The 25,872-nt window shown below is 42.4% G+C and overlaps 1 protein-coding gene across 1 annotated transcript in view; it reads right to left on the bottom strand.

Moving 5' to 3' along the window:
* Window positions 1-25,872, bottom strand: part of itga5 (integrin, alpha 5 (fibronectin receptor, alpha polypeptide)) — a 42,981-nt gene that overhangs the window by 14,335 nt on the left and 2,774 nt on the right. Inside the window, exons 2-18 of the mRNA XM_019866440.1 lie at window positions 15,202-15,332; window positions 9,254-9,354; window positions 8,521-8,644; window positions 8,214-8,275; window positions 8,081-8,126; window positions 7,850-7,975; window positions 7,729-7,773; window positions 7,522-7,565; window positions 7,337-7,393; window positions 6,998-7,050; window positions 6,661-6,869; window positions 6,394-6,585; window positions 6,270-6,315; window positions 5,303-5,416; window positions 3,673-3,728; window positions 3,143-3,300; window positions 2,904-3,041 (exon numbers count right to left, since the gene is read on the bottom strand). Coding sequence (XP_019721999.1) covers window positions 2,904-3,041; window positions 3,143-3,300; window positions 3,673-3,728; window positions 5,303-5,416; window positions 6,270-6,315; window positions 6,394-6,585; window positions 6,661-6,869; window positions 6,998-7,050; window positions 7,337-7,393; window positions 7,522-7,565; window positions 7,729-7,773; window positions 7,850-7,975; window positions 8,081-8,126; window positions 8,214-8,275; window positions 8,521-8,644; window positions 9,254-9,354; window positions 15,202-15,332 — 1,702 coding nt within the window. The remainder of the gene's footprint in view (window positions 1-2,903; window positions 3,042-3,142; window positions 3,301-3,672; window positions 3,729-5,302; window positions 5,417-6,269; window positions 6,316-6,393; window positions 6,586-6,660; window positions 6,870-6,997; window positions 7,051-7,336; window positions 7,394-7,521; window positions 7,566-7,728; window positions 7,774-7,849; window positions 7,976-8,080; window positions 8,127-8,213; window positions 8,276-8,520; window positions 8,645-9,253; window positions 9,355-15,201; window positions 15,333-25,872) is intronic.

The following is a 25,872-nucleotide window of genomic DNA, read 5'->3' on the forward strand; positions in this document are numbered from 1 at the left end:
GCGACAGTCAGTGTCATGATGTTGTTGATGATGAGGATAATAAATAGAAGTAGGAGATTAGAGAGCGCAACGTGCCCGCCTCCACCCCCTCTGTTATTACACGGACACCAGGCTCTAATTATGGACACCAAGGGATGTCGCCATGTTAACTACGCATATGTTTCTTTGGACCTGCGTGGGTCACACATGTGATGCTCGGGGCTTCACAACAACTCTGACAAACATTTAAAGTATTATGATGGCAAACATATTCAGTAGGCCATTATCAGGCACACCAGAGCACACAAGAAAAGGATTACAAGTCGTTTTTTGAAGGTTGTCGAACCACATGATTTCTTTTCTACCAGCTAATCAAACCGGGGAAATATGAAGTGGAAAATATCTAAAATACAATTTTTTTTTGTCAAAAAATATGGATATAAATGTAAGAAAAATGTGTTTTCAATGCCAAGAGAAAAACCTAGCGCCATATCTCCTAATACTAATTTCTATATTTTTTTTAATTTTACGAATGCCAGTCAATTATTTTTAAGACTTCGAGGGCAGTTAAGAATATTAAAATGCTACTGGAAACATTGTCTATAGAGTAAAATAAAGCTGCTTTGTCTTGGCGGACAAATGATATTGTTTTTATGTCTTACCGCCAATATGTCTTTTTTGTTTCTTAAAAATCTAAATTACAACAAATCAAAGTGTGATCGAATTCCAGGAACAGTTTATTGTTCGCCCTTTAAAAGACACACACAAGAGATGCAATGGATGTAACCAAAACAATGCAAGGTTGTGGTCACTTTCAATCACAATTTGATCAACCATTTTGTCTAACAATGTCAAAATGTCTTCATACACTATTTTTGGCAAGTGTTGAAATATGTTTGAAACCAAAAAATAAATAAAATGAGAACATGCTCCAAATAAAACTGATTATGTGGGATTTATGGGGTATTAATCAGGTCAAACAATTTGGAATTTGACCTCCCAAAAACGTCTTGATGCGTTAGGCTCTCTGTAGGTCTTTGTCTACTGTCACACGATTGCTATTTCCATTATGAGTTGTTACAAACTTGATTCTCGTGCAACAGGTTCCGTTCAACTCTATTTGAAAACCAGCGTCCTCTGCAGGGTGCAAAATACGCGAGAGCGTTTCATTAATCAAAGTCATGAAGGACAATGAGGGCCTTGTTGCACACTTCCAAGCTCCGAAGGAGAACAACAGCTGAGAGTCATGCAAATGATGCCAGAGTGACGCCCATTAATAGATTCAGCATGAGACCATAAATCCTGCCAGAACATACGGAATATGTTAAGGATGAGAGCGTGAGCGGGTTTTGAGACATATCCAGACTTGATGAAAAGTTGCTGCCACACAGTCTCACAGTCTGGTGGAGGTCGGGGCTGCATTATCACAATAAGCACCGCTGTGTATGAAATTAAATATCCTCAACACTACTCCCGCCCCTCAATCGACACATGAGTATGGTGCATTTCAGGATTATCCAAAAGAGGCGCTTTGCCAGATTTAAGTTTGATATTTTAGCTCAAGGTCTTTGGTTCTTGGCAGGGCACCACATCTCTGAGAGGCACGCAAGCTGTGTTATGTTAAAGACAGCAGCGTTGATCCAGCTAAGGAGAAAAGCTACATGACAGTGAGAGACACACAAAGAACCGTTAACCGAACTGGGGATGGGTGCTCACCGCGTCATAGCCCGGATATTAAGAAGGCAGAATGCACAGTTCTCGGTACATGTAGAACACTGACAATAATGTTTTGGGGAAGGCCCTTTTTCTTTGGCCCAAAGCCAATGTGTGTGCAACAAGCCCATCCAACACCTTTGGGAAGAACTCCAACGGAGATGATGAGCCAGGAGCAAGCAACTCACAAATGGAAAACAATAACCACAGACACATTCCATAAATCACACAGAAAGTCTTGCCAGAAGAGTTCAAAATGTTTTCATTCCTTTTGTCCACATACTCCATCTCCACACCTAACTTTTGTCCACCTTGGGCTGGATTTGAGGAATTTCTTCACATTTTCAGATTTTTTCCCATTTTCAGAAAATCCCATTTTAAATCACCCAAATCGTTTCCTTGAAGTGTAGTTCCTCAGTTATCACTATTGGAAAGCAATGAGTAAAAATGTGAAAAAAAAATCTGTTGAGTTCCATTTTTATGCTGATTAAAACTAAAATCGGTGTGCTGATTTCAAAATTGCTGCCATTTCTTTTCAAGCATGTTAAGTTTTTTTCTCCACATCTTAGCAGATAACAAAATTGCACTGATTAGCTGCAGTAGGAGTTGCCAGTTTATAACAATTGGACTAATTTACAGCTACAACAACTTGTTTGTGCTATCGTCACAGTTGAGACACGGCAGTGAGAGGTGTGTGTGGCTCCCAATAGGTCAGTACTATCAATATCTGCAAACAGAAAGTTAACATAGTAGGAATTCCGAAGATTAGTGCTGGCTTTTCTCCTAACCATGTACGTTCACTTTAGTTTCATGCTGGGTTTTTTTTTTTGTTTTTTTTTTTGTTTTGTTTTCAAAGCTTAAAACTATTCTATCTGACTATTTTATTTACATGCATACATTGTTGTTTAATAATTTTTTTAAGAAAATAGGGATCGTTGCGCCCAAAAACTTGATGTGATAGAGAAAAACTGAGATAAATTCGGGATTCCGCATCCCAAAATTAGTTAAAAACAGCTGTCAGACTTAACTCAACAAAAATGGTGATCCCAGGGTAGCCCTTTCGGCTGTCATGATGTGTATCTACTGTATGTTATCTCGTCTTACACCGTACAGTATATGGTACATAATTTCATGAATGCACTTCTGGTCGGATGCGGTTTGCGTTTTGTTGCCTTGTACTTGTGACGTGGAAAGACAAAGTTTTTAAGTACCTTCTGCTCTATCATGTTGGGGGATTGATAGTTGAGAATAGGTCGCAGACCCTGCTGGTCTACGGGAGCTTTGGTATCCAGGCTGAAGTTCAATGCCACCAAGATGGAGGAGAGTTTATCCCGGAAGTCCTTCTCATCCTACAGCCAAAAAATAATGAAAATGGATATGCAGTTGAAGAAAACTGACCGGTCACGGTAAAGAACGGTAGACTTATATATGGCTGTGCAAAAGGACATACTCTAAGGTAGATCTTGGTGTGCTTGCAAACACGCTCGCCATGGCGCACCCTTAAGTTTTTCTGCAGCAAAGGCTGCTGGGTGTCCAGGAAAAGAGCTCTTTTCACTGCTCCTTTCTGCTTGAATTTCTGACTGTCGAGCTGCACCTCCACCTGGAAGTCTGTCAAGCAGATATACGAAATGTCAACACGACTGATGATTCAACCAATGCTGGATTTACACTACTGTACATGGTTCAAGTAATTGAAAATTCAAACTCATTTGCCCAATGAACAACCTGATTTTGATATACGTCATGGCAGGGGGGAAAAAAACACATGGAATAAGATATCCTCAGAGTTCATACGCCACTTCATTTAAGTAATATTTTAAAATAAAAAATAAATTGTTTTTTTAACATAATTTAAGACAATGTAAATACTGTATAGTACAATGAAAAAAAATCGAGCAAACGTGACAAAACTTTCAGTGCCAAACACAGATTTGTAAACTTTTACAACGGGGACTTATTGATTGTGGAATGTTGTCTCACCGAGAACATCTGGTAGGTGCTTCCCATCAGTGGATATGCAGAAACTCAAATTGACACTGTGTTGGACAGAGGTTCGATAGTTAATATAACACACAAATCACAAGTTCATTCCTGACATGCTTCCCCTTTTCAGTGTAATGTAACAAATCCAATGACTAACATACTGGGAATGTTTGGAAGCCAACTTTCACCCGGGCCGGCTGATAAATTGATGCATGTAAAAAAGGAGTAGCCAAGTTAAGAAGGGTGAAATTGGGCAAGCACTCGAGTTTCAGCACTGGCTGCCCAAAGGTTACCCATGGAAGTCGTCTCCCATGACATCAACGGCATAACACGCTGCTGATGTCTGAACAGCCCACCCCCACCAAATCATTTTAGAGGCGACGAAAACCAGGAAAGGATACTGCGACGTTTCCTCTAGCTGGCTCTGTTTTGCCGTTTACTCAAGTGTAAGACACAATTTGCAGGTATTACGATTTGATTTACCAAGGTTTACAAGCAAAGTGGATATTCTTCACCTGTATTTCAGTCGGAGGTCACTTGAATTTACATTGTGACAAATGGTCCCCACATGACTATGAGACAACAGACCCACAGGATTTGATCGAACCAATTAGCAAAGATTAAAGCATGAAAGTTGACAGTTTGTCGGTGTCATTGTAGGAGTTGTTCAATTTTGTATTTAGCTTATTTTTGTATGTTTAGCATTTCTATTATAATAAGCGCCCTCAAAGAACAGTGTCTTCTCGCATTCAAACAGTCATTGTGTTGCTGCGGTGTCTTTGTGATTATTATATTGATCTAAGTTCGATGCTAATTATTCAACAATAAAAAAAAAAAATTTTCTTCACATACACATGAACCTATTTTGATGCAGAAGGGTTTCTATGTTTCTATGACATTCTTCCTCTTCAGTTTGATAATTATAGCATCTCGTGGGTGGGCTGATCGCAATTTGCACAATCACCCGCATCGTTGGCAAAATATTCCGATGAGCTATCATGTGAATGAACTGCTTTGTAAATCTCTTTATTTCTTTCCCCTTATCCAAAAAGCACAGAAAGAGACAAATCAAAGTACAAGGACCTCTATTGAGGAGCACTAATATCTTTATCCAAGCTCCCGTGTGTGCATGCTCCAGCACTACTGCGAGTCTACGTGTCCTGATGTTTCCCAGCTGTGTTCCACTACCAAACAATATCGCATTCAAAGCGACTGCAAGGAAGAGGGGGGAGAGGGGGGACTTGAAGCCCCTCCCCTCTGGCTCTCCTTGCCATTATCCCCTCTGAAAACTCCTCATCACCACAGCAACGCGGCAGTGTAATCAAGACACATGTGTATACAAGAGTTTCCTTCATAGAATAGGGGTGGAGGGGCGCACACGGGCACGGTGTCAACCATGTTGAAAATCCAGTGACCGCCGTCTGTTTCCTCTCCTCTGGAAGGGAATAGTGTGCACATTTGTAGGGAGCCACAATGGCCAACAATGCAGCTATTGAACACGTCGCTCAAACGCGCGATACAAAAACACGCGTCACATGAGAGAAACGCTCGCCTAACGCTGACGGCATCTGTATTTCTTATCAGACAGGATATAAGTGTTTACAGAAGTAGAGTTCTGGTTACTCACCAGGAAACGGAAATGCTTGTGTTCCCGTTAGTGATCATGCAGTTCTTCTCTTCGGGGTTGATCATGGTGGGGTAAATCGTCAGTGAGGCGCTGGTGTTGACGATGGGACGCGATCTGTGAGTGATCAGCACAGACGGGTCACATTTGGGGACTTACCTTCATCGATCCACCTCTTAAAAGCAACAGTATGACTTGACGATAGTAGAAACCATCAATGCGACACAAAAATGCAATATAACAGCACACGATTGCGCCGGCTTAATTCGGAATCAATATCTAGCTAATAACATGGCAAAAACATAAAATATTTAAGGATTTAAATAAAACATTAGTTTCACCAGATGTTGGTTATTTAATATAATATTGTAATCATATTGCTGCAAACATGTTTTGCCAGTCAATCTTGGCTTGCTGTGACCAACCAGAGGATGGAAAAATGCTGACAATATTGTGAGCGGGCTACATAACAGACATTTACGATCCCCTCAATATAACAATGCAGTGGCATTAATGTCTCAATGCAAAAAGTATTGACTTAATTTTGAATCACGAACACGATTGTGTTTAGTATGATGTGAAAGTGGCAAAAGGTCAGCTCAGAAAGTCAGCTTGGTTGATTTCAGAACTGGAGCAAGGTTTTCACAAACAAAATGAACACTAATGACGGCTAAATTTAGTTTACTTGTTTGCCATTGTGAGGACTGAAGCGCAGCTGAATTGGCTCAGAAAAATAATAGTGTCATTTTTCAAATAAACTTACAATGAGAATGCCAAAACAACACAGTCTATTTTGTGTTGGGTTCATATTTTGGCCATATTTTGGCCGAGGTCTTACTTGAGTTTTAAAAGGACTAGTAAAGCATCCTATAATTACAGCACAAAAATACAAGCACTTTAGAAACTTACAAAGACAAAATAAACATTTTGAGAATTTTAATCCCCTTTAAAAAGCGTTAAAATAAAATACCTGTAGAGAACTGCCTTATCAACTCCAAAGGCACCAACAATAAGATCTGAGAAGATGAGGAGGAAATGATTAGGAAACACATCAAAGCTTCATAAGTACTCGACATGTTTTTAATGTCACTGACCTGGGTAACCATTCCAATCGAGGTCCACGGCCCCTCTGAGTGCGAAGCCAAAACTGGCGGGGATGGAACCTGCGGCCCACTGGCCTGCAATCACCTGCGATGGCGTCTCTCGGAGGCCTTGGTGGAAGCCGTTGAAGATGTAGACCAAACCCTGCTGCTCCTCCCCACCAAACGGACAGCTCACAGCCACATCTGTCCAGGGTGAGATCACAGTATAAATATCCACATCACAGAGTACCATATTACAACACAGTTGCTTCTTCTCACCGTTGAATCCATCCTGGTTCAAATCTCCCAATGGTGCGATGGTGCTGCCAAATCTGCCAAACACCTGAGAGCCTGTCAGGTGAAGTAGGCTGAGCTCCAGGCTCAACGGAGCACGCTGCAGGTAGACGTAGATTCGGCCCATTTCTTCCAGCCGGCCGTCGGAGCCTCGCGTCATGAACATGGGTGCGCCCACCAGTAGGTCGACCATCCTGCGGACAAAAAAAAGGAGATAAAGTTAGTCATTTAGGTTCGGACACGTTGGCGCCAGAGGTGTAATGACGAGCTGGTGGCCTCCAATTCTGTCCCAATGGTTATTTTTGGGTGGGAGAAAACTCACCCATCGCTGTTGACATCAGTGGCGGCCACTGCATAGCCAAAATATGATCCCATCTGGAGAGAAAAGTGCAATGGTTTTGTCTGTCATGAAATTCAGACTCAAAATTGTGAAACTGTCTGAAGACAATAAATGCAACCAAAAACCGACACTTTACTGTAACCTTTTCATTGATAAGTAATAGTCAATTTGGGTCATTGCATAGTTATAAAATAAAAGAACATATCCAGATGAAAATCGAGGAAATGCATTTTCCAACACGGGTTTCATATATCAGCATTCAACAGCGCAATTAAATTAATATATCAAAGGAACGAAGGTGGTTTGACCATTCTGACTCACCTGCTCGCCCGTGTAATTAATCATTGTCTTCAAGTCAGTTCCATTCAGAATGGACACCTGCAAAACAGCAGTCAAAGATGCTTACAAAAGTGTCATCTTTGAATTTTTCCCCCTTGTATTTTGTCTTAAGATACAGACAGTCTAATAGCACCAAGCAAGACTGACAAAATAGAGCACTTTCTTACCAAACCATAAAGCATAACTCCTTTTGGAACACCGGCCACAAAATCTGCGGGAAATAATGCAAACCTTTACAGAAAGAAGAAATTTAGCAGAACGCATCCAGGTCCAAAATCATATACGGCTGGCCGAGCTTCATGTTCTCTCTGGTCTACTGCAATTTTATATGTCGCCAACTACTGGCCCTGTAGTAAATATTGAACTGACTTTACCTTCAACTTGATCTCCACTGAACTCCCCCACAGTCACAGAGTAACCTTGCAGGGCATAAAAACGAAACTTAACTTTCATGGAAAACTAATAAACAAGGGAGGGAGGGCAAAATCAATTTACCTTGATAGCTGTCATCATGTTTAGCCTGGACTTGTTTTGTCTGGATCTGACCATCCACAGACTGTATGAAGTAACCCGGGTAATAAGCCTCAATGATGTCCTCTTTATCTGCTGAGATCACCTGACCTGAGATATGAACAAAGATGAAAACCAGGTAGAAATATTATTTATTTATTTTTAGCACGGTGTGTAGGTGGAGCAGCATTGTGCTTGAAGAGGTGTCTGGCATACCCTGCCAGAAGTAGCTGCCCGGCCCTCCCAACACAACTCGACCATCCTAAAAAAAAAAACAACAACAAAAAAACGGGTGTTACTCCACTAAAAAAGGAAGTGGACAAACTCTGGTGCAAAACGGGATGCATACCGTGGTAAAGTCGGCACTAAATCCGCCTTGGCAGTAGCCTTGTCCACCCTCATCGCTGATTTCTACACAAGACAGATCCGTGACAATATGAGAAATCAAGATAATACATAAAAAAAAAAAATGAACGTACCCAGCGGTCATTTATTTCATACATATTTCATAAACAAGCACGATTACAAACAACAATAATAATGCTAATGCTACTCTGGCTATTTGTGTTCTAAGTTTTGTTACTGACTTTGGGTGAGGAGCGGTGAACTTGTGTGTACTGACACGCTTGTTAAGCTAAGATGAAGATGACAGTCACCTGTTCGACAAGGTGCATACTCCACAAATTTGGTGAAATTCTGAACGGAGAGATAGCAAGTCCCAGTGGCGTCAGACCGCGGGATATCCTTTTCTGTCCTCCACGAGTAGAGAGGTGCACAGGCCTGTAAGAATTAAGGGAAAAGAATATGCTAGGGTCAGTATGGAAGAAATGGGGTGGGTGGACAAGGCAAACAAGTTTTTTTGGGTTCGGTGGACGATGTTTTTCCTGTTGCTACAACAGTGATCTAAGAGGGGGACGCCAGTTTAGGATGTCAGTACATCTGGAGCGGGATAACCACAAAACCCAACCCAGGTCATGACCCTTGCTGGACCAAATGGCGGCCGGCTCAACTCTGACGTCACGGTTTGGACATTTATTTGCGATATGTTGGGTGTGGAAATGACAAGTGGCACTTGACAACAGTTAGCAAACAATTCCAGTACATAACCGGGAATGTTCCACCCAGATTTGATGGGGATGCAAGAGAACGGAGTTTGGGGAACTTCACTCCATTCTCTTCGCTCCCGCGATGTTTGTTATTTTTTAATACACGGCCAATGGCAGTAAAATGTTCCGCAGTTACTTCATATAATTGATGGTAATGCAGACTTATTGGCACGCTAACTTTACCAGCCTGAGGAATCTCACTCCATTCACGTTTCACCAAGTGTGTGTTGTAGCTATATTGAGCCCTTTTTTATGCAGCAATCTTTTGCCAGGGTAAACTTACCAAAATGGTGTCACCGTGGGAACGCAATGTGGCGCCGAACCATTGGTGCGACTTGAACTCGAGCTGATGTGCCGTGTTGTTGATAGAGACAAAATGATCCCCTGTGGCAGACACACTTCATTGACACCATGACCACAGTAACTGGACTTTTAGAGAAAAAAAAATATCAACATGGAAAAAATGATAATTTGATGCAACAATTCTCAGCTTTTTGGTCCCTCTCAGGTTCTAGTTACTCCTTCTTACAGTGAAATTAGCATACAGTCAAAAGCTAACCATGCCTCAAGAAATTGATTTTACACAAAGTGAATTGAGACATGACAGACAATCCAGAAGGTCAAAATATTTTTTTTTCAGTCAGCCAGCGACATTAAATAATGATGAAGAGCGTGACAATCCAACAGGGTGATGTGTGTCATTCAGAGTACCTGACTGAGTTTGGACAGGACTGTCCCGAGCTTAACCCTAATGACCTTCGGCTATGTTTGACCACCTGGCCACTGCTCTGCGACTTCGACACTCCACCAGCAAGCAAGTGAAAGATGACAGATGGTCACCGGAGTCAGGTTTAAACTTTGCAAAGTCATTGGCAGACAGATGCCGCATCTGCGCTGCAGCCACAGAGCAATGCAAACAAAATCGATTAGGAAGGGAAAAACGCATATTTGAGACTCTCAAGCTGGTGATCCAGGAACCGCTTTGTCTCAAAGCCTTGAAAGATGTCAGAACTAAGTGCGTGTTCTAGTCACGACGCGTGTGGATGTGCGCAACAGCCAACTCAGCAACCGAAAAGTGGAGCTCTGTTCCATCCACTTTGTACGACGGACCGGTCCAAGCAAAACAATCATTCTTTGGACCGAAGCCCTCACAGCAACGTGGTTATCATTCTTTGTTTCGACACACTTTTGCCTCAAGCTCTCCATTTTCTCTCCCAGTTCAATTCACTCCTACGTCCATTCCAACTAATTGCACAATTCAGTTTCCTATGTAGCATTTTCCAAAGAGGATCCCGACCATTAACCTCAAGCAAAACAACAATAATCATTGTAACGTCCCGTTTGTAGTCTTTTTCTCATTTTTTTTTTCTCTCAGTGTTTAGGTTTCCTTGAGGCGCACTAAAGCACTTCGGTCACAAAGGCAATCATAGAACAAGATCAGCGCTTCAAAAGGCTCCATGGAAGCGTGTTACTTCAGCGAATATCCATTCGCTGGCTCGGCTTTCAGAACACACCACCATATTTTCATAACTCACAGGTGTCAGCGTGGAAAACTCAAAGACAACATGGAGAGTCAAAGGCCGCGGCAAAGTTGTGTACCGGTAGATTTAGTTCCTTTTACTAAGTCAACCAGGGTACTAGAGGAGGCACTCTTGCATTGTTTTTGCCTTTTTGAGTTCTGTGTGGTTTTGAAGACAAAAGTTAACCTCTAGACTAATCATGAAAGTCCCTTCACATCATTTACAGTCACCTCAAAAAGCCGAGATTCAGGAGTTTTCAGCGCTATCTATGTGACGTTTTGGAGCGCGCATCGACCTGGTGGATGGCAACAGATGTGTCGATGCGCACAAAAACACCAATATTACCCAACAAGTGCAGTTAATTATCTCTTATATGAACTTTCAAGTTCGCAATTTCCTTGAGAATATACTGTACAGTGGTACCTCTACTTACAAACGTCTCTTCAGATGAAAATTCTTTGTTTTTTACACTACGCACAACTCTAATTTGTTGTGCAATAATCTAATTTTAACATGTATTTGTTACATATTTTGATGCATTTTTATGGTTTTGGGCGGCTTGGAAACGGATTAGGGCATTTACATGGAAAACGCGTCCCTACTTACAAAATTTTCAACTGAAGAAATTTCTTCCAGAACCAATTCATTTCGTAAGTAGAGGTACCACTGTATATCATTAATCACCATCACTTAGTAACAGCACTGACGCGATACGTGGCATTGTTAAAACACCAATTTTAGTAAGAGTGAGTCGCATGCATGCATACGGTTCCTTTTCAGTTGCATGAGCCTTCAAGTCTGTTGCCAAAATATCCTACTTTGTCATCGGGTTTGGTATCAATGGTCCACTAGGTAGCAGTACTGTATTGCATTTATCGGGGTATTCATAGACACCAAATCATGGTATTGTCTTCACAGTTTTTTTCTGACATGAACGCAAAAGAGATTTCCAGGTCCAGTTTAGTCATCTCCCCGCAAATGCACGGTACATAACATCAAGCGTGTGCTCTTGTACCTCCATTCCACTTATTGATTTGTTGACCCCCAAGGAAGAAGAAGCACATCAGCATAGTTTGTTTTCTCTGACATGAAACTCCATTCAATAAAGTCATAGGCGTACACTGATAATACTTGTGAGGGAAATCCGGATGATATATTGTGTGATCCTTGAATGTGCATCAAAGGGGCCATAAAGATATTGAGATACGCGCGATAACTCATGCCTTGTGATAAATCATCAGTAAAATGGGAACAAAATGTGATTGATTTTCTACTTAGAATGGACCTAATAGTCAAAGATGTAAATGCTCTGGCTTGCCTAATGGATTTGAGCTCATTACTGACATTACTCACAGAAGGGACACATTAATGCATCACCATTACCGAACATGAAGGAAGGAAGGGGGAGGTGAGAGATGCTTATGTTTTGAATTGTGGGGCTGGATGATTTTTATTGAAGCCTTGGATTTCAATCGGGCTAACTCAAGCAGGAGCTGGTGTCACTCACTGTAACCGGCAATGAAAAGTTCTGTTTGTCTTGACACGGCGAGCGAGAGTCACGTGGCAAACAATCAGATGAAAAGAGTCGAGATTCTAAAGGGAGATAGCGGGCAAACTGGTCATTCATAACATGACGTCACCAGAGCCCTTCTGGGGGTGCTGCTTGGTGCTCAACCAAGCCTCTCCCGGGACAGGACCTGCTGTGTGGGGGTGTGCAGTGCTCACACAGACCAGCTCCTAGCCATTAGATGGGTGTGTAGCCTTTGACTGTGTGAGTGTGTTTGTGTGTCTGGGGGTTAGAAGACAAATGGTCAAATTCACTCATCACATGCCCTGTGTTTGGAGGGGGCAGCTCCCCCTTTTCTTCTTCCTTTCCTCCCATCCTGAATGGGATCCTCTCGTGGCCTCCTTGGTGCCCTCACCCACCACACCTCCTCTCCCATCCATAGTCTGGCTCTTATCTCAATGGGAGAGGAAGTGGATGGGGGGGGCACTTTGACCCAATTAGTTTGACTAATTAAGAGGGTCGTTGGCCTGTGGGTCAGAGCTCAAACTCACCGAGCATTTAGATACCAGCACTGAAGTAGATACACAAAAATGTCAGAACCCTTTTTTTGGTCAGTGTATTTTTACATTACGGATGGCCATAAGAGTCATTTAATCGATCATCAACAATTCTGCTGACCTGTTTGATGACTGTGTCTTGGAGCAACATTTGAAGTAAAACGGCGTGCAGTACTCAACCGCAACCAGCGAAGGTGCTGTTGATTCGGTCTCAACTAGTTTGCAGTCAATACGCACAATCAGCGCTGGGGTCCCCCAGGGATGCGTCCTCTCTCCGCTGCTGTTCTGCCTCTACATGGACAACTGCACCTCAACGCACCCAGCCGTCAAGCTTACAACGTTCGCAGCCGAAACCACCGTCATTGGCCTCATCAAAGACGGCGACGAGTCTGCGCACCGACAAGAAGTGGAGCTGAACACGCTCAAGTAGAAATGATCGTGGAATTCAAGAAACATACTTCGTCACAGATCCCCCTCATATGATCCAACTGACCTGCGTTGATACCTTCAAGTTCCTGGGAATCACATTCCCTCCGGACATGAAGTGAGAGGCAAAGATAAATGTGAAACAGTACATTGCTGTGTGCTGAGTATAAATTACTGAAGACAAGAATTTAGTAAGTTGCTGATGGTTTAGTGGTGCACTCGCCTGACTTGTGTGCGGTCCGCCTGGAATCTGTTACCACTCAGTGATGGTGTGGACGTCGCTGTGAATGGCTGTTTGCTTTTGTGCCCTGTAACTGAATGGAGACCAGTTCAGGGTGTAGTCTGACTTCCACTATAAGTCAGCTGGGATAGGCTCCAGTAACTCTCCAGCACCCTGTTCATGATGAACGGTGTTGAAAATGGATGGATGGACGGATGAAAAAATTCAGTAATTCCACTTTTTCTTAATCTAAGGCTGAAAATTGTGCACCTGCCAAAAGAACATGACTTTTAAGCATCCTCCTGAAAAAGTCAAGCATCCGAAATGCTGACCAGGAACACTCGCCATCATCCTTCTGGATCACTCCTTGGATTGTTGAAGCTGACCCACAAAGTGCGATCACAGCTACAGTCAAAAGGAATCGCACCATTGAAAATCATCTATGCAACAGCTGCTTGGCGAAAAGTCACATGCAGATGTTTTCAGAATTCTTCCACAGAAGCGCAGCTCTGCATGCTAGAACGGGCTCGGATCATGGTTAACAAGCAACTTCACCCTCAGATTGCCCCGGTGGAGAGCGCCGACTCGTCTTTGTCATTAGACCTTGTAATGACATCACTCACAACAGCCTGCGGCCATATGCCATGGATGTCCAACACATTTAACACGTGAGGAAAAAAAGTTGCAAAAAGTCTTGAGAGCCAATAAAGGACTGTCGTGAAATGGTCTTGTGAAACACTTACTGGAATATGACGCCGATTATTCACAACAGACTATAAAGTCGAGCTGAACCGCGGTGCTCCGATTTGTAACAGTAACTGCGAAGGAGTTTGTGTTCCCTTTGACTGTTCCTGTCTTCACTTTGCTGTCTTTGAACAAAAAAGCCTGACGGGTCTTCTGTCAACCGCCTAAAAGAGAAGCCCATTCATTAAATCACCTTATGTTATCCTTTTAGCTCACCTGCAGGCCTTTTGTCAAGATTCCCGGTATCATGTTCACCTGTCCTGCAAACATGGCTTTGTCTCACTTATTTGTTGATTCACTTCTTATCTCTCTAAACCTCCCCCAAACATGACTTGGAGGAAGGAAGGAAAGAGCATCCTTCAAAAGCCTTTCCTCAACAACCAATTAGCCTTTTTCAGACATAAACAGGATAGAAATCGCTTATTTCTTGTTCAGGAACTGACATAGCCGATAAGAATCCAGCAGAGTGGAAAAATGACGCCCCCACCACGTCCTAGTGCTGAACGAAAGACTCCACAAACCAAGTCTACACAAAGGCAGGTAAAGTCTATTATTACGAGCAGTATAACAAATACTGGGAAAACAGGATGTGACAGCTCAGTCCACATCTTGGATTTAGTATCCCCAAAAATATGTCAAGTGCTTTGTTTAGCATATATTACTAATCCGCGGAAGGTTTGTTTTGTACAAATTGTGTCTAGTATGTTTAGAGGTCTGTCCTCTGTATCTTGTTAATTCCCAAATTGTTTATAATAGTGCAAAGGTACAATAAAAGTTGTTCCAATTGCAATGATAGTGGCATTGGTAGCTGTCTTTTCAATGTCCTTGAATCGATGGGAAACAAATGGCATCAAAACGCCATCAAAATTGAAGAGGTATCACTGATACCTTTTGGCCCACATGGTGATCTCAATCAAGATGACAAACTCGACTGTCGCAGTGAATCGGAAGGCCCACCCATGGACGATTTAGAGTCTCGAGTTACAATCACATGAATCCATGGAAGTACCCAAGAACAAAACCCACACAGGACAGCCTGAGAATCAAAACTAGAACCTTTTGACTATGACGCAGATGTGCTAATCACAACTATGACGTCGGTTAGCAGACTATGAGTAACATCCTTTGCAGGGATTTCAGTTGGATGACAGGAAATACATGCTTTACAATTCCACTTTTGGTGACCCGTTTTATTCTGCTATATCTCATCTTGAGACCGTCGTAGAAGTAAACGTGCATGTCTGTCACGACACTTACCACCTGTGTCAAATTCGATGGTGTGACAATCGGATTGGCCGAGGCTCCACGGACAGTAGGAGACGGAGCCTCCCTCAACAATGTCGAATTGCTTCGTGTGAGCCTTGGGAGCGCCCACCACCACGCTGGCGCTAAACGGGACACAGGACAAGGAAATCAATCAAATGGTAAAAAGTTTACGAACATGTAGCAGCTATATAACCTTGACCTAAAAGCTCCCTGCTTCCTACAATTTTTTTTTGTTTTGGTTACTGTAGGAGTCGAGATTGGAAAAAAAAACAGATGTAGAGATATTATCAGCATCATTTTCTCTATGCTTTGTCATAACTGGAAACAGAATTCATGCAGTTGCCTGGTGGCACACCCACATTAGTTACCAAACATGGTTCCTCTTAACAAAATAGTATTGAACTTTTGTTATTGTTGCAGAAGAGTTGCAGCTCGCAGTTTTAACAGCTATATCATTTACTGCAGCAAAACGGCAAGTTGTAGAATGTTTGCAGTAATGGGTTTGGAGACCAGAAGAAGGATGTGGTTGATTTTAGGGACAATACGGTTGGCGTGGTTCGTAAAATCAATTTTCTACTACTGATGGAATATCCAACACCAGAGTTGACTATTTTGGAAGCAAACTAAGCAAACGCATTTCATCACTGCCTGTGGCTGCTGTGGCTCCCAAATGCGACGCTCTCTGACTCATATACTGGTTCATGTGAAATCAGACTCACAAGTAGAAACCATTGCACCCGTTGGGGAATAGCGGACGGGGGAAAAAAAATAAAAGGGATGGATGGGCTAAGTGGAGTCATGCTCTTGTTCCCACAGCTGTGACACAGCACTTTTGCATGAATGAAGGGCTAAAAGACTAGCAAAGACTTTTTTGGTCGCGTTCTGCAATCTAATTAGTATCATGTGCTCTGATAGATTAAATGGATGTCTATGTGGAAGTAGTTCTACTTCATATAGATGACGTGACAATGTTACCTTTCCTTCGACAGCAAACTACGGCACTTGAGACTGAATCAACAGCACCTCTGCTGGCCACAACCATATACTGCACTCCAATTTATAATTGTTTTCTTAACTACTTCAAAATGTGATTTTGCAGGCTACTTTCTGGTTGATGGCGCAAACCAGAAGATATGAAGATTAAGATCTTAATTTGTCAACATGAATGGTTCTTTGTCTTGACCAGTCCAAGTCGTAACCTGCGGAGATCGTCTCCAGCTCTGACCCTGAACAGTAGAAACTGAATGGATGGACCACACCATTTGCGTTCTGTTTGTAAGGTTGACTGTTCTACTCTAACTCAAATGACAAAAAAGTGAAAATAATGTTCCCTAATATTCATTTTTATGGATTGTTGTCATTTAACAGGTTGTTTTTGTTTAACATTGTACGGCAATTGGTTGAGGGTTTTATTTGCGTAATATAGCTCACAAAGAAAGCAAAAAAATCAAATACAAATTCAAAATACTACTCCCACTTTGTGTAATGAATGTCTACAGGTCAGTAGTAGACAGTCTTTCTGTGTAGAATTAAGGTGTTAATGTAGGAAGCAAATCCCTCGATACACTCCATCCACTTTACACAGCCATTACCGGTACTTCAATGTGGACCCACTTGACCTGACAAGCATCACCAGCGTGGTCCAAGCAGGCATGAGAGTGCTCAGCGCAGACAGTTTCGCGGGACCTCCACAACAGGAAAAGTGCGCTATTTCCCACCCCCAGTCTTCCACACTTGCACCAGCATTTACATTTTCTTGACCAAACGTAGCATCCCGAGTCCCCTGGAGGCTTCCTCTTCATGCAACAGTGACCTCGTCATCTCGACAGATCAGTCCCTCTGGGGAATCTCTGTCTTCGTCATAGTTTGGAGTTTAAAGTCACACATTTTTAAAAAGAGACGGAAGGAAAGCCACCAGTCAAAGGAACACGCTCCTATCATTTATGATGACCTCAGCACCTGTGCAATAATCTACTTCACAGGCACTTCCTGGAGGGCGACTTTTTTGTTATCCAAACTCACACACCAATTGGCCAGCAGTCAGTATCAATTCAAATCACACACATACGTTCAAGGTTTATTGGAGACTACAACTGCAGAAGACCACCGTCAAGGCCGAAAAATCCGGCACTGGATGAGCACTAAACTGTAAAGCCTTCTCAGATACCCATGCCACTGTTTTCTTTTTTCAATATTGACAAAAGGAAAAACCCTGAATGTGAAGTTTGAATTGTGTTCAAAATACAGTGCAAGTTACTCTTTATTGGGTAGCTGATGGTGTAGTGGTTCAGTGCTCCCATGCAGGCAGTGAGGGTTCAGTTACCACTCTATGACAGTGTGAAATGTGCTTTTTCTCGATATGTACCCTGCGATTGACTGCCAAGCATCCAGGGTGTGGTGGTCCATACTCCAACCTTCCAAAAAGTCCCACAGAAATCAAATAATTGACACAACACAAGCATTTAAAACTAAACAGTTTTTTCTTTCTCCAAGGCACTCCCTGCAGTTGCTAGGCAACATGAAAGAAGTGAAAAGAAATCTTGGATTCATATGAGCACCCAAAATTGTAAAACACGGCCCTCAATAAAAAGTTTTATGGAAACCTGGAAAGTAGGTTTCCTGCTAATCCAGCTACCTCAAGAAAACACAATAAACTCAAATGAATACAAACATTGTTATATTTCCTTATCTGTTTTCAGCGGCAAGGCAGCAGACTGGAAGTTTGTACTTGGCACCTTTTGTCAACTTAGCAAACTCGCTGAGGAGCTTTTTCAAAAAGGAAGGACGCAGGAAAAGAGCGAGCCGCTTTAATCATCAAATCGGACGCTAAGAAGGAATTTCGCACAGGGGGCCAAGCCGCCATTTAGCACAACGTGATAGTCATCTAAAAGTACTTTACAGTATATGAAGATTTAACATTTACTGACTTGTTATCTTCTCGGGATGCGTATAGCTTTTCGGGTGTTCCCACCCCTTTCCTCCAATTATCTATTGTTGTCAACAAGTAGAGCTTTGGTATGATTAGCATTTAATGCAACTCTGTCTGCATCACAAATTCCTTTGGTGCAAGTGAGGGGCGTCGCCACAGTTCCTGAGCTATGCAAATATGCGGCACCCACTGGGGGCCAAAGACTTGACCCGTGGCCATTCGAATGCTCACCAGTGGACGGGGCAGGTCTAGACCAACAGAGATGGGATCTGGCTTTTATCTCAGCGTCTCAGCATGGTTTCAGGTCTGTTTCTCCATGACAACCATCAAGATAAAAACAAACTTTTTTTTTTCACCCAGCTTTGTAAAGACAATTCCTGTGCACATTGAGCCAAAGCTTCAAGATGACGGTTTAATGTGCTTGCAAAGACAGTTGTTCATTTTACAGTTGTGTAACAAATTTCGGACAGGAAAGCATTACTACCAAGTAAGAGTGAGAAACATTTAAAAAGCCTTGAAAAAAAATGCTAATTACCAGAAGAACTGATAGTTCCACTTTCTGGTACCTAGAGTAAGTGTAGCAGGAAAAATGGTATGGCTGAGCTAGACGCAGTGCAGTGAGTTGATTGAGGGAGATTATTCACCGCCAGAAGGGGCAAAAAACAAAAATTACAGGTTGCCCTCTTGTATTAAAGACACATCAAAAACAAAGATGTCATCCATTGTTGACTGTGTGGCCTCTCTTATTTTAATTAGCAACTGATGACACTGCCACCACGCTTGGATGCCATGTCTTTTATGTAGCTCTCACACACACGCACGCACGCACGCGCGAGGAGTAGTCCTTAGAGAACTTTGGTGAACTGAAGTGGACCATGGCATTGACTCACTCCCCCAAAAATATAATTGTCTCCCACCCAGCTGGAAAGCTGACATCACCCTAACCATCACTTTAAGAGAGGAACACAAATGAGGGCCAGTTGCGTTCAAAAGCAATTAAGTCGACTTTCTACTCAAGCATGCTCTCAGTGAGCTATCGCCACATGCTCAAACAACGGAGAAGCCCACGCTGACGAACGAGCGCAGTTTAGTCTGTTGCAGAATGTTGCCTCCCGCAAGTAACCGGTAACAGTCAGACTGCAGCTCTACCAGATCTCACGAAGTCATGGGAGACTGTTTTGTTTTTGCCGAACTTGCTTGACGGTTATGATAATGTTAAAAAAATACACTGATATTTATCGTTATAGTTTTGATTATTCATTATAGTGACTTTTTTTTTTAATTATTCTGACTTCTGTTTTTTTTTTTTAAATTCAGTTAGTTTTAATTAATTTTTAGAAGTGTTTGTTTTGAAAATACTTTGTTTTAGTCTAGTGTTGATTTATTTTGTATTCCCGGTAGTTTAAATTGTTCTTAATATATTATATAGTTTTTGTCGAGTGCAAAAAAAAAAAAAAAAAGGAGGAGGTATCGTGTAATAAAATCCAATTCTCAACAACTTTTTGACATTCCACAGTACCAAAATTAATATATTTCAAATGAAAGCTCATCTATAATGACAAAGACAAAAACGAAGGACATTTTCACTGTAAGTGTAGTTGATTTTACTCAATTTCAGTTGGCCTTTGTTTTCTTCAAAGTATTTTGGGTTTTATTCCATTTAGTGTTGTCAATTATTTTGTTTGTTTTTGTAAACTAGAATAACCTTGCCGGCAATCGATGCTGACCTATCGCTGGGCAGTTTTCCAGGTTTGCCGGAACAAGTTTGAAAGACGATGTTACACAAGATGGAGACATACATCCACACCAAATTGACATACACTCTGGGTGGGTGAAATCAAACAAGTCAGAGCACAACACTCCCTTTTCACCACTTTTACACCTGTTGCCAACATCGTGAACAATCTGTTAAAGTGAATGAACATTCTATTTCCGATCTTACTAAAAAGGTCCCAATCACTTGCAACACGCCCACCAACAGCGCACACAATGTGTCAGTACGAACAATTTTAGCGCTTGCTATTTGGGACAATTTGCTAAATCAGAGGTCACCCAGCATCCCAGATCAGATTTTGTTCCACTCTAGCTGCAACATCACTGAAAGTAGAGTTGAAAAACAGAAGTGGACAGTTGACAACAATTGGGGTTCATACAACATTGTTCGCTACGTGCAAAAGTGGTTTCTGAAGCCAAATGGCGGACATGCGAGCTTTAGCCTGTGTAGTTAGACGAATGCCTCCAGTCCTGTCAGGGTAGAGGCCAGATAGAAGCTGCTCAAGTCGTCACGCTGCCATAAGGGGACACGCAGACACACACGGACACACACGTACACACGTTGTAGCTGATGAGAGTAGCAGTGGCTGGCGGGATGGCGTGTGCAGACTACAGAGAGTCCACTGTGCCGTGCGCAACCCACATTTCACGTCTGTCAGATTGGCCCGCGACTTGCCGATAAATGACAAGTTGGAAATCTTCTTTTTCAATTTTGGACATCACGACAGATCTGAGGCATTACGCCTGACATCTTGATTAGATAAACAGTCGGTTAGATGTGATCTTAGTATACACAGAAAAACATGTCCTCTGTGCTCTGTGGTCTGGAAAAAGCCAAAGAATCAAAACGCATCATATTCACTGTTTGGCATCCACAAAATGACCTAATTACGGATTATAAAGTGGCCAAAAATTGTTTCTATCATGGCAAAATACAATACGGTAAATATGACATTTATTATATTGTTAACGCCTCTAATTGAGACAATTGGTCCTTTCTGCTGAAACCACACCAAAATAGTTGCCTGCTCAACCACTCTGTTGGTTAGGTGTGCAGAAGTTCCGTCTAAACACACTTTCTCTTCCGGTCAGATCTCTAACACCTAAGTCTAGCCACTCAGGCAATAATTCTCACGTCAGGCCAGCAGCCGACAAAGCAGTGGCGTTTCCCACGAACACAGGCCAACCTAGCAGCGTCAGCACCATCAATGTACTCTAACTTATCTACTTTGCGGTGCGGTCAATCTTTCAGATCATTGGTTAACACGGAATTGCACCACTACAGTAAATCTTCCGCAATTTCAGAAGTGTTGCCGTATATGCGCGTAATAGATGTGCCGTACATTGTGTAATCATTTTTAGGGGCCGCCAATGATTCACAGAAATTTGCCGATAGTTGAAGTAATGGGATGGTCATGACAAATGTTTGAGAGGCAACTAATTGGCTGCTGCCACGGACAAAACAAAGAAAACCACATCATGTCTGGTCTCAATAGAAAGCTTGCGGTTCTTTGCAGCCGCAGACTTAGTTTAAATCGACGTCATTTCACATCTGAACCAACAAGAGGACTTCGTGCTGTAAACAAAACTTCCGTGTTGCTTGGCAAACACCGAAAGAACACTTCTGATTGATCAGAATTACTTCACACATGTCCATGTTTGAAATTCATGTGACATCTTTGCGTACAAAATGGATTCCGAAATAATTACCGTATTTTCTGCACTACAAGGCGCACCTAAAGGCATTCAATGTTATAATCCGATGAGCCTTATTTATGGATCAATATTCTGATTTCTTGGACATAGTATATTAAATGTTCTGGAACCGCTTTGTTACAGCTGCAGTGGTTGGGCAATATAAATAAAGCCGTATTGTATTGTATTCCCTTTAGCGTAGCTCCATACAATGGATTCATAACATAACCTCAGCCACTACTGTAGCTTCTATTCATTCTATGCGCCTTATAACGCGGTGCGCCCTATACATGAAAACAGTTTTAAAATAGGCCATTCATTGAAGGTGCGCCTTATACTCCGAAGCGCCTTGTAGTGCAAAAAATATGGTAGATTACAATAATATAATATAAATAATAAGAATTACTGTAAATAATTGAACATTTAAATAATGAATACATAGAAATGGGGAAAAAAATAATTTTGCGGCACCTAAGGTAAGGGAGGTGGAGGTACTGTACTTCTGACAATAAATTGATCTCCCTCGCATGAATGTACATTGGCCTAATACAAGTAGTTCAATTAAAGGTGTTAATGGAGCGTTTACAAAAAAAAAAAAAAACTATGCTTGGTCGGGTCACACTCACTCAACTTTCTGTAGCTTTTTGCAGCCATTACACAAAAACCACAAAAACTCACTTTGACTCCGCAGTCGTCTTGCAATCAACCTGGCAGCCGTTTTGTGAAAACCAGCGACTATGTTAATAAGCGACGAGGGGAAAAAAACACTACAATGATTTGTCGGGTTGCCTATGACTGCATAGCAAACTGTTGTCCTTTCCCGCCCCCACCTCTTAAAATACCCCCCACCCCCACCATCAATTCTTTCATGGGCCCCTAAAAAACTCCTGCAGTGCTGGTAGTTCACACCTCACCACAATGACCACGTCAGGGGGTCCGAGTCTCACCTCAGCACAGAGAGGCTGTTGTATGAAACAAGGTGGGGGCAGGGGAAGCAGCTGTTGAAACACCCCCAAACACACACAAACATTCACATCATTGCCACAGTGGCTCATCTCCATGTCAAAAATGGCCAAACGATGACCATGCCATCTTAATGCTAAATAAAGGACAGCCCATATCGGATTACCATCAATGATGAGTGACTCATTGAGGGGGTGTGTGGGGGGTCAGGCTCCTGGCAGCAGCAGATTAAATGTACCATATGAGTCGAGTCGGCCCTCCTGACTAGCAGCCAACTCCCAAAGCAGACATGACGTCCTGGGGGCATTCCCAAACTCAAACGTGATTGCAGCCATTTAAAAATGCTTTTTTTTTTTTTTTTTTTTAAACTCACAGCGTCGCCCTGCTTACATGTCAAACACAGGCTCATTCTATCGATAAGACCACTTTCCACAGTTCATACCGTATGTAACGACACAGGCGCTTTGTGTGTGAAACAAACGCAGCAGTGTGGCGGCAGCCGTGTCTTTGGCGGTATCGAAAAAGCGGTGTAGCAAAGTTTGACATTTAAAACTGTTTTTCAGCACTGATTTAAGGAAGAAAAAGTCACGCTGAAAAGTTTCCTCTCACGGAAGGCAGTAAAAACAAAGCACCCATTGTGTGTAGGTGTGCGTGTGTCTTTGTGTGTGTGCGTAGACGTAAGCAGAATTCATTTGGAAACACACGCGTATAGACAAAGTACAGCAATGATAGCAATAAAGTTCGCAAGAGCACTCACCCTTGTGGAAAAACATGACCATTTTCGTGGGCTCAATGGACCTTGGTCTAAATGTCAATATTAGCTTAACTAAACCTGTCTGCAAAGGTCAATTTTGGCAAAGAGGGACCTGGTGGAACTGATGACCTCAAAATGTTTTGGTCAGACATTCGTGACGTGGAAGTGAGACACATATGTCGGAGTATTTACCTGATGATGACCTAATGATATATAAAAGCGTTAACAACACTGTCAAAACATCTTAATGGACCTTTAAAAAAAATTTGGAAAACATGTAATGTGCTTGTCAGGCCAGTATTTGGTCAAGTTAGCTGGTAATAGTAGCTTGTTCGCAAACTGTTGTTCCTGGTCTTCCGACACAATCTTTTGAACCCCCAGCTGCATCATATAGCTAAGCTTGCTAGCTGGGCATACGTCTCTCCAGGGGAAGTGGCAACTCACTTCATTTGTTGCCATGACAGAGTAAGAGAATGGCGGCAAAGTAAAGAAAGAGGTATTGATACATTGCAAATATGGGCTTGATTGGCTGCATTGCCTACCTGTTTAATTTAATGTTCATTAGCCGGCTAACTACTACCTTGGCTCTCTGCCTCCAAAGCGAAGCGCTTCTTCACCAGCAGTGCACACTCTCCACATCTATACGTCACACAAACTGAGCTCCCCATTAAATTCAGTATTCTAAGATTTATACTGACTCAAGACTTAAAATTCTAATTTGCTATTCGCTTTTTCACACCCACTCAAATCACAATTCGCACCTCTACCGATTGGTGCACAGCCCTAGTCTTGTGTAAACGCGGCTACTCAATAGCAGCATCATTTTTCATACACTCCCAGCAAAGTCTGTTATTTAATTTATTTATTTTTTACAGCCCCTGACCTCGCCACCCCCTACAACAACCACCTCAGCATGAAGCACTCCCTAATCCTCAGTCTGTCACCAGAGTCAGTGACAAATGTCCTTTTTCATACTACTACGTACGTTGTGTTGGACTGGGGTCCTTTGTTTACAATTCCTTTTGGATAAGTCTGTTTCTCACTTTCATTGAGAAGGCATTTTCTCTTCCAACGCACAAAACAGGGTCCATAAGATCATGTTTGGATGAGGTTGGTGTGGAGGCAACAGGTCCATAAAATACCTTTAGATGGACGAGAGCAAAGATTGGAGCAGAGCCAGCAGCTCAGCAGCCCCATCAGTGGCTCCTGACCTTGTTACAGGAGCAAAACTCCCAAAGACACACTCTAATATCTTGTGGAAAATCGTTCAAGGGCAGTGGCAGCAGATATAAATGCGAGGGGCAGGGGGCAATTTGACATTTTTGTCCAGTTTTACTTCTTATGGTAGGAATGTCTCCTTATACTTTCCTCTACATAGTGTATTTGAGACACACATTTGCCAACTTGGGGTTCCCATTCTCAAGACATTTTCCCGAGGCCTTCTTCCTTGGTGGGCCGCCTGCCAGCCTCCCAATTTAATTTTATTACGTAAAGCCAGAGGGCATGACAAGCACTGCATACATAAACTTATTGTCAGTCTCAAAGTGGGAGAAAGTACGCCTTTGTGTTTGCGGACCTGGCGTCCCATTTATGGATAGGGTCGAGACGCCAACCACAACAAGCACATTTGGATACACACATCTGGCAATTTGTCAAACATAGACATATTTTTATTGCCAAGGTTGGAGCCAGAGCCGTTCAACTCATCCTGACAGGGAGAGACTCCTCCACACGCAACCCTCGATTGACCCCGGCTTGGGATTTCAGCGACTCCCCCACTCGCTATGTCGCCACAGAACTGGCAAGAAGGGCGAAGGAAAAAGGCGATTTCACAACTTGTATGACATGAAATCTCCAAAGTTTAAACCCGCGCAACAAGACTCGTTTGTTGAATCCTTTTCACTTTTCATCCAAATGGCTTCTACAGATCTTAAATTTCTAAGCGTAAAGTCTGGTCGCCAGTCAGTCTCAGGGAACACAGAAGACAGATGACCATTCACACTTAGATTCATACTGTCACTGAGTGGCAACTGAATAGATGTTGCCTCGACCCAAGTTAGGCGAATGTATCACTATACTCCTTCAGTGAGCCTATATAGAAGCCTGAGAACGTAAACATTTTCAAACGGGTCTCAAACAGAAAGCACCATGAAAACGAGTGTCTTTAAAAACAACCAAACAAGTGTTCGGTGTAGATATATCGCAACTAAAACAGCAATGATGGACCATGCTGTGTTTGTGCTGCTCAATATATGTATTACTTCCCTTCATCAAAGTGCAGATTTCCTTTGCAGTTACTGAAGCCAACACTACTATATTACTTAGATCAGACATGGGCAAAGTGCGGCCCGGGGGCCAATTCCCACCCGTCCACAGTCTCTGGCCCTCACAGTGACCATGATGTCAAAGTAATACGATTTTGAAAGTTGTGCTCTTTATGTGCATCTGTGCGGACGTGAGCGACAACGAGTTAGTGGGTAAGAGCTGCGATACATTTTTGCTATATTTAGATACTTTTCTGTCCCCTCTAGCAAGAATTTTTCCTAAA

This window comes from Hippocampus comes, unplaced genomic scaffold, assembly GCF_001891065.2.
Source record: "Hippocampus comes isolate QL1 unplaced genomic scaffold, H_comes_QL1_v1.1 scaffold139, whole genome shotgun sequence".
NCBI classification, from domain to species: domain Eukaryota; kingdom Metazoa; phylum Chordata; class Actinopteri; order Syngnathiformes; family Syngnathidae; genus Hippocampus; species Hippocampus comes.